The following is a 9,019-nucleotide window of genomic DNA, read 5'->3' on the forward strand; positions in this document are numbered from 1 at the left end:
CTAAGCCAGCTAACCCCTCTTGCATGCTATGTCTCTATATTTGTCCAATTACTACAATTTGTTTACCTATTACCCGTACTGTGGACCCAATGATAAGGCTAAAGGTTAGTTAGCTTTAGGTATTGAATGACACCGACAAGTTACGTGCTACCTTTCCAAACGACATGGCGTCCAAGACAGAAGGCAGTGATATGATGTCACCCTGTCCAGAGATCTATCTCACCCCTCCTCCTCAGCCTAACGTCAAGAAAGACGGACAGCTGACGGATGAGCAGCTCAAACTCTTCTATGATGAGGTACAGAGGCGTTTCATAAAGAGCATATGTAACAGTGTGTGTTGATAAAGGTGTCAAATGTGAAAAGATTAAAGTTGAAACTTCGATTTAGAAAAACCGACTGCTAACTTGCTTGCCAAAATTAATTGCCAACTTGTTTGTTTCAATGATTAATGTTAATTCGATCTATAAAAGTCAAGGTAACTTTTAGTAAGAACAGGTTTATACAAATCAGTGGTCATGTTCATACCATAAGCATTTACCTTGTTGGCACACGAAAACAAGGTTAAAGTCCACTTCGGTGTGACGCCTGTTGTAGACTCTGTACAAGAAGCCAAAGGTACATGTATGATTCAGAGGCTATAGCCTTGTTACACGCCTACTGTACAAAGGTAAACAAGCACTCCAACGGCAGATTGATAACATGTTTTATCTTTGATATTCCTGTCATATCTATCACAAACTTTGTATAAAATCATCACGATAAGCGCTTCATTTTTTTGCAAATGATGCAAAAGTGATACTTTTTTGAATGCTGTTCCGATTGGTTGCCAGAATTGCTCCTTTTTCAGGGGTTTGTTGTCGTGCGAGATTTCTTCACACCAGAGGAGCTTCAGCCCGTACGGGATGCCATCGCCTACCTTATGGACGACTTGGCCGACAGGATGTTTCAAGCCGGTTTGATCAAAAGTACAAGATAATAACGTTTCATGATCTTCATATTGAAACATGAAGAAAACTGTGTGCTAAAGGAAGATTCAACATAAAGAAAATTGTGTGTTAAAGGAAGCTAGATAGAAATATCAAGACGTCAATAAAGGCATAAGATGAAATTGATATTGATATTATAATATGATGAATACGGTATGTAATTGAGACACCCCTGCAGTTTCAAAGAAGCTACTAGAGAGCTCAGACTCATATCACTTTTTCCTGAGCATAAGAATCATGACCATACCATGTCCAGAACACGAGATATCAAAGCCGGGCGTTCTGCTGCAGTAAGTAGAAAAGCCACAAGGGGCTTAAAATCTGATCATCTATTTGACAGGACAAAGACACGAGTCAGTCACCAGACAGGACCTAATCTTATGCCACGTTTCACGGCAATTTATCCATAACGTATTGAGTAGTGCTGGTAATTACACGTTATCATTTTAGAGAACATGCCAGTGCTTTGGCCGTTTGTAAATGAACGTTGCCCTTTGTTGCAGATAAACACGAGAATGCCAACTTGTTCGAGCGACTGATTCTCCTGGAAAAGGAATATCCGGGAATTTCCGTTATCCTGCACAAGACACCAAAGCTACCACAAGTAAGGACACGAGCGACACAATGACAGATTTTCATTGCAAAAAGGGACGGCAAAAATGAAAGTAAAATGAGTAAAATGTTCATGCATAAGTTAAAAGTAAACAGTTTGAAGTCTGTTTTAGCTGCTTTTAAAAATTATATTTACGCTCTGTATTGCATTATTTTTATTTGCTTTGGGAAAGACAAAAGACGAGGACAATGTGGCACTGCACTCAAGTAACTTATATTAACAGTGCCACATACAAGGTACAGACAGAAAGTAAAGATAGTATTTTACCTCCTCGACCGAAGTCATGTACCCATTTTTACACCTGGTTGAAATGAGGAAAGTCGTGTAAAGTCGTGCGAAGTGCCTTTCCCAACGGCACAATATCGGGGGCAGTACAAGTATCGAACTCGGGACCTCTAGGTTCCGAGCCCAACACCCTGCCAGTTACGTCCCACACGATGCCAGAACTTATTTTCGTTCTGCAGGGTTTCCGTGATCTCTGGGCCCATGACCGCCTGCTGAATGTGATGGAGCAGCTTGTAGGTCCGGAGATAGCCGGGCATCCCAACTGGAACCTTCGGCCTAAGGTACGTCCATTCGCCAACAGTTCACAGTTAACTGACTAAATCGGTCTTATGGCCCTCCTTGTGTCTAATCCATTCTGTAATGGAAGAAGACTGTATTAATGTTAACTCTCTGTAACATATTTTCAACAGACGCCGCAAAATCAGCAAATGGACGTGCCGTGGGCATCAAGTGAAAATCTCGCCTCTCATTTGCTAGATCACCGAAAGTGAATCGACACTTATACTCTCACTTTTCAATCATCATATATAGAGTTGGTGTACACCATAATTGAAAGACTTGATAAGCACTATCTGTGGGTTCATCTATCTATCTATAAATACTATCGGTGGTGCAGGTTTTACCTATTTTTGTCCTGCCATTCAAATCAATTTCGACTTCCTATGACGTTTGCTAGGATACCGTCTGCTCGGAAAGATGGAACAGAAACATGATGTGTTTGGAAGCATATGTGCCTTTCCTTTGCGTACATTCCGTGCCTTGTTGAATTGACACAATCGTCGTTGTAATCTGATTATCAACGGATAATGATTTCGAAAAGGACTAAACTAGTACATAAACCTTTCAGATAATGCCTACTTCGCCCCAGAACTGCTGGGTACTTTTGTGGGCACGGCTTGGATCCCTTTCCTTGACGTGAACGCTGAGAACGGCTGCATGCAGATGGTGAAGTACGGACATCGTAAGGGCGTCACCGCCAAACACGTGTGCTGTATGGGAGGGACCTGGTACGTGGAGATGGCTGAAGGGGAGCTGAAAAACACTCTGGGTACGTTCTGGTCTTCAACTGGGCGATATGAAATACAGAATAATGTCTATCCTTATTCCAGCGATGTTTAGACAACAAGCCAGCCAGCCAGGATGTTTTAGTAGTCTCCAAGAAGACGTGTCAGCTGGATGAAAAAGAGAAGAATTTGGCCAAATAGGGTCAAATAAGTTGCCATGCATGGGATTCCAGTCTTTTACAGCTATCCGCCGGCCGGTCAGTTCACCTAGGCCAATTAACTCCGACTAGACTTCTTTTCCCAATTTGGCCAAAGTCCTCCATTACTATTCGGCCAGGCTGGAGTCTGGTAGAGACTAGTGTTTTAGACACGTAGACGTAGCAATATACAAGAAATATGTCCCAAGTTTTATTCACATATGCATTGGTTCTGTTTTCCGTAAAGTAATGGCATAACGACCGTCGGAGTGGAGGACCAAGGAAAAGGCTTGCCAAAGATATGAAAATTGGACCTTTCATCTTTTGTTACGACGTTGTCTGTAGGTTGTGACCCCGATAAGGATGTTGTCACCTGTGAGATCAATTATGGGAGTGTCATCTTCTTCAACAACGCCACCCCTCACAGAAGGTATGTACTGCATATAGTCACAGTTTCTGAACATGAACCTGTCCTTCAAGCGTGACCCCCGCGGCCCGACCCTGAAGATGACATATACTCGTAGATATAGCAGTATATTTAAAGAGTGGGTAAAATGCTTTCCAACTACGTATGGCCTCTGTGGATATCGTACAAAGTACTTAAAGCGTCCTCGAAACAAAATAGTTGTGTCTGTAAGTTCCAGGCTCCAGTTAGCGTACACTACATCACGACATGTCATCAAACAACATAGGATTACATTCGTAAACGTTAAATAGGAAAGTGTCATCTGTCTTCTAGCCTGCCGAACATATCCAGGGAGGTGCGCTGGAGCCTGGACCTGCGCTGGATGGACCCCGCCAAGCCCGTGGGCATCTGGGGGCTGAAGGACTGTCTGCCCATGCGCTCGGCTAAGAACCCAGGCCTGAAGATCGACTGGGAAACATTCGAAGCCGTGGATCGAAACAAACAACAACAAAGGAGCATGGTGGGTCTGGTCTCAAATTATTGCACGGACTGATCCCGAAGGACCTTTGGAAGAAATCGGTAGTATTTTTTGTCTGATGCTGCACGTAACTTAAATTAATGTTAACATGACAAACCCATTACTCCACCTGTTTGAATGTTTAGATTAAGAGGAATATTACAAAATTTGATTCTTGTCAATTTTCCTCTAGGAAAACGAGGCAGGCGCTGAGAACGACTTTGACACCACCATCCAGGGTCCGTGGATGAAGAGATGGGAGATTGTCAACCACAACAAGCACACCGAGGCTTTCTATTCGGCCAAATAATACAATTAATAGCAATTTGGCAAAAATTCTGTAGTTCTCCGCTGAGGTCATTAATGGCAGTTATCCATCCATCCATCTATCCATCCATCCATCCATCCATCCATCCATCCATCCATCCATCCATCCATCCATCCATCCATCCATCCATCCACCCATCCATCCATCCATCCATCCATCCATCCATCCATCCACCCATCCGTCCATCTACCCATCCATCCATCCATCCATCCATCCATCCATCCATCCATCCATCCATCCATCCATCCATCCATCCATCCATCCATCCATCCAATCCATCCATCCATCCATCCACCCATCCGTCCATCTACCCTCTATCTATCTATACTCCCGTTCATTCACCCATCAACGTGCCAGGTCTCCTATTGCAACAGTCAACGTGGTGAATTGTATAATTGACACAGCAATTGTGTATGTCGCTGTAAGAATAAGACCCTTTGGTAATGACAGAATTGTATACAGTAGCCATGATATTGATACTGACATCGCTATACATAGCTGATCATGTGATGATATGAAAATCATCGAAGTTAGATTAAATAACAAGATCAAGAATAAAGTACCTTCTCATTCTATCAAATCCAGCTATTGTTTACATAGATTAAAGATCATTAGGAAGAAAAACTTTTCAGTGTCATTTTTGACGATGGTAAAGTAGATACAGTGAAAGTCAGTAAATACGGTAAAAGCGGTAGAGTTTCCGTCGAGTCTCTACACGAGCCTGACCATCCAAATCAGCTCCCAAGCCTCCCATACCCTGCTAACTAACCGTTCATGTGCATGGGCTATATTGAAATGAGGAACCCCAGAATATTTGGCTAGCAAGGAGTATTGGATGGCATAAAATCTTCGCCTCCATAATCCATATTTCTCACGGCAATTTGTTCAGGAAATTCTGTTATATTGGATTGTATGCATGAATGGTATTCCTTAGTGAACACTTTTAACTGTTAACGTTATATAGTTCGCAAGTTAATCTTCCACTTTCAATGATTCACCATCCTCCTATACAGGGACATCCAACAGCCAAACTGCCTGTCTGGATGTGGACAGGCAGTTTGGCTGTTGGATGTCCCTGCGTAGGAGGATGTGATTCACCTGAGTGAACTCATCGATCCAGTGATGGCGGAAAACCACTTACGGTACCAGCTATTACTGCTAGGTGGCGCTTCCCCGCGGCTCATTTTATCCAAAATGGCTGCGTCCATGTGACTGTTGGACGCCCGTTTGAGGCACTTGACATGGTCGCGTAAAAAAAAGATTAAAAAATCGCGGTGGCCCAAATCAGGCTGTCAAAGGTGTCCACGTAATCCCCACGAGTTGTGCTATCGCCTACAGTACTCGTGTTGATTCAAATATTATTTCGGGATGAGATTTGAAGGGTCAAAGTTAGCCTTCAAACTGGCTCTTTATGCCTGTTTTCGGCCTCGATTTCGCACTGCATGGGGTTTTCCGTGCAACCGATTACGATCATATACTTCCGGGTCGTACGAGTGAGGTCATTGAACGCGGGTCACCAGGTATCTTGACGGTCACAGTCTGCGCTAGGTTCGGTAGAGGAGGATTCAAGTCAGGCTTACGCATATTGTTAAATTAGGTTTGTTAAGGGACTCTTGGCGAAAGTATGTTTGAACTTGCACAACGTTTTGCACAAAGTTTGTGTTTGTTCGTATCGTCTCGGCCCACGTTGCGAATCTGCAACCCTGCAACGGTTGTAAGGTCCCTTCCGAACGAACTAACTGGCATTCTCGTAGACATCAGGAGACAAACTGTGTTAATTTGATGAACACATTTATAGAACAGTGCTGTAAGAAGTGTATACAGGGAACTAATAGCGGAAAACGTGTTCGGGAGACCTCCTTGGGGAGACAAACTGTGTCAATTTGAATGACACACTTACATAATAGCGCCGTAAGAACTATATGTAGCTTAACTAATAGCGATAAACGTGTTTAGGAGACAAACTATGTCAATTTGAATGGCGCACTTGCATAATAGCGCCGTAAGAACTGTATGTAGCTAACAAATAGCGAGAAACGTGTTCAGGAGACAAAATGTGTCACTTTGAATGACACATTTATAGAACAGCGATGTTAGACCTGTATATAGCTATTAAGTAATCGCGGAAAACGTATTCAGGTGTCAAACTGTGCCGATTTGAATGACACACTTGCAGAACAAAGCTAAAAGAACTGTATATAGCTAACTAATAGCGGAAAACGTGTTCAGGAGTCAAACTGTGTCAATCTGAATGACACACTTATAGAACAAAGCTAAAAGAACTGTATATAGCTAACTAATAGCGGAAAACGTGTTCAGGAGTCAAACTGTGTCAATTTAAATGACACACTTATAGAACAAAGCTAAAAGAACTGTATATAGCTAACTAATAGCGGAAAACGTGTTCAAATGTCAATCTGTGTCAATTTGAATGACACACTTGTAGACAGCGCCCAAAGAACTGTATATAGCAAACTAATAGCGAAAACGTATTCAGGAGACAAACTGTGTCAATTTGAATGACACACTTATAGAACAAAGCTGAATGAACTGTATACAGCAAACTAATAGCGAAAAACGTGTTCAGGAGACAAACTGTGTCAATCTGAATGATGCATTCATAGAACAGCGCTGTAAAAAAACTGTATATAGGTAACTTAAAGTGCAATGCGTGTTCAGGAGTCCAACTGTGTCACTTTGAATGACACACTTATAGAACAAAGCTGAAAGAAATGTATATAGCTAACTAATAGCGAAAAACGTGTTCAGGAGTCCAACTGTGTCAATTTGAATGACACACTTACATAATGGTGCCATAAGGATTGTATATAGCTAACTAATAGCGAAAAACGTGTTCAGGAGACAAACTGTGTCAATTTGAATGACACAATGCATTATAGAATAGCGCTGTAAGAACTGTATATAGGTAACTTAAAGCGGAATGCGTGTTCAAATGTCAAACTGTGTCAATTTGAATGACACACTTATAGAACAAAGCTAAAAGAACTGTATATAGCTAACTAATAGCGGAAAACGTGTTCAGGAGTCAAACTGTGTCAATTTGAATGACACACTTACATAATAGTGCCGTAAGAACTGTATATAGCTAACTAATAGCGAGAAACGTGTTCAGGAGACAAAATGTGTCACTTTGAATGACACATTTATAGAACAGCAATGTAAGAACTGTATATAGCTAAGAAATCGCGGAAAACGTATTCAGGTGTCAAACTGTGACAATTTGAATGACATACTTGCAGAACAAAGCTAAAAGAACTGTATATAGCTAACTTATAGCGGAAAACGTGTTCAGGAGACAAATTGTGTCAATTTGAATGATGCATTCATAGAACAGCGTTGTAAAAAAAACTGTATATAGCTAACTTAAAGCGCAATGCGTTATCAAATGTCAAACTGTGTCAATTTGAATGACACACTTATAGAACAAAGCTAAAAGAACTGTATATAACTAACTAATAGCGGAAAACGTGTTCAGGAGTCAAACTGTGTCAATTTGAATGACACACTTACATAATAGTGCCGTAAGAACTGTATATAGCTAACTAATAGCGAAAAACGTGTTCAGGAGTCAAACTGTGTCAATTTGAATGACACACTTACATGATAGTGCCGTAAGAACTGTATATAGCTAACTAGGAGCGAAAAACATGTTCAGGAGACAAACTGTGTCAATTTGAATGACACAATGCATTATAGAATAGCGCTGTAAGAACTGTATATAGTTAACTTAAAGCGGAATGCGTGTTCAAATGTCAAACTGTGTCAATTCGAATGACACACTTGTAGACAGCGCCCAAATAACTGTCTATAACAAACTAATAGCGAAAACGTATTCAGGAGACAAACTGTGTCAATTTGAATGACACACTTACATAATAGCGCCGTAAGAACTGTATATAGCTAACTAATAGCAAAATACGTGTTCAGGAGACAAACTGTGTCAATTTGAATGACACACTTATATAATGGCGCCGTAAGAACTGTATATAGCTAACTTAAAGCGGAATATTAATGCGTGTTCAGAAGTCAAACTGTGTCAATATGAATGACACACATAATAGCGCGGTTCAGGCAGCGCTTTTCTGCAAGTGTGTCAGACAAGTTCTAAGGTCCCTTCTTACGAACTAAATGGCATTCCTTCGTATATATATGACTTTAGATGCGGTTTTTTCATATCAATTAACAACTGATTACTGGAGTTTGGACCATGGTAGGGTTTAAAGTAACTGAAATACTAACTTGTTCAAGTAAACTGTCAAATCTAGTACTGCGCTGTCTGATCTGAAAACTGTGTCAATCATATGACACACTTTTGAAACGCATAATAACTATCTTATGACGGAAAACTCGCTCTGCCGAAAACTTTTTCAATCGAATGATTATACGATTTAGGCATATCTATTCAGTTTGCTAGTTTGTCACATTAATTGACACAATAGTTTATAACAGAAAACTTTGTCAGGAGGACGGCTTTGCAATTAATAACCGAGTGTTAAACAGTATAAAACTGCCTCATGACGGAAACTTTGGTGGACAACTGTCACTGATAGTATGGCACACTAGTGCGATGATTAAACAGTATTAAACTAATGGAAGACTTGGTCGGGACGACAACTGTGTCAATTAACAAGTTTTTTAAAACTTATTAAAATTCACAAAACG

General features: G+C 41.0%; 2 protein-coding genes across 2 annotated transcripts in view; both read left to right on the plus strand.

Moving 5' to 3' along the window:
• Positions 1 to 94: 94 nt before the first annotated feature.
• LOC118430127 lies at positions 95 to 4,495 on the plus strand. Its single transcript, XM_035840837.1, has 10 exons — positions 95 to 296; positions 848 to 965; positions 1,490 to 1,590; positions 2,064 to 2,165; positions 2,295 to 2,371; positions 2,561 to 2,570; positions 2,716 to 2,932; positions 3,431 to 3,515; positions 3,825 to 4,011; positions 4,202 to 4,495. Exons 1-10 carry the CDS (start codon positions 165 to 167, stop codon positions 4,316 to 4,318), a joined length of 1,146 nt encoding a protein of 381 aa, XP_035696730.1. The 5' UTR covers positions 95 to 164; the 3' UTR covers positions 4,319 to 4,495.
• A 951-nt stretch (positions 4,496 to 5,446) lies between these two features.
• The window catches only part of LOC118430602 (nucleolar protein 7-like), a 12,432-nt gene continuing 8,859 nt past the window's right edge, over positions 5,447 to 9,019 (plus strand). The window contains 1 exon segment of the mRNA XM_035841577.1: positions 5,447 to 5,545. Coding sequence (XP_035697470.1) covers position 5,545 — 1 coding nt within the window. The 5' untranslated portion in view covers positions 5,447 to 5,544.

This window comes from Branchiostoma floridae, chromosome 14, assembly GCF_000003815.2.
Source record: "Branchiostoma floridae strain S238N-H82 chromosome 14, Bfl_VNyyK, whole genome shotgun sequence".
NCBI classification, from domain to species: domain Eukaryota; kingdom Metazoa; phylum Chordata; class Leptocardii; order Amphioxiformes; family Branchiostomatidae; genus Branchiostoma; species Branchiostoma floridae.

Coding starts and splice junctions, on each gene's coding strand:
- LOC118430127 (XM_035840837.1), top strand. CDS start 165: ATGGCGTCCAAGACAGAAGGCAGTGATATGATGTCACCCTGTCCAGAG. Junction 2,166..2,294: donor ACTGGAACCTTCGGCCTAAG/GTACGTCCATTC, acceptor TATTTTCAACAG/ACGCCGCAAAATCAGCAAAT. Junction 3,516..3,824: donor AACGCCACCCCTCACAGAAG/GTATGTACTGCA, acceptor TCTGTCTTCTAG/CCTGCCGAACATATCCAGGG.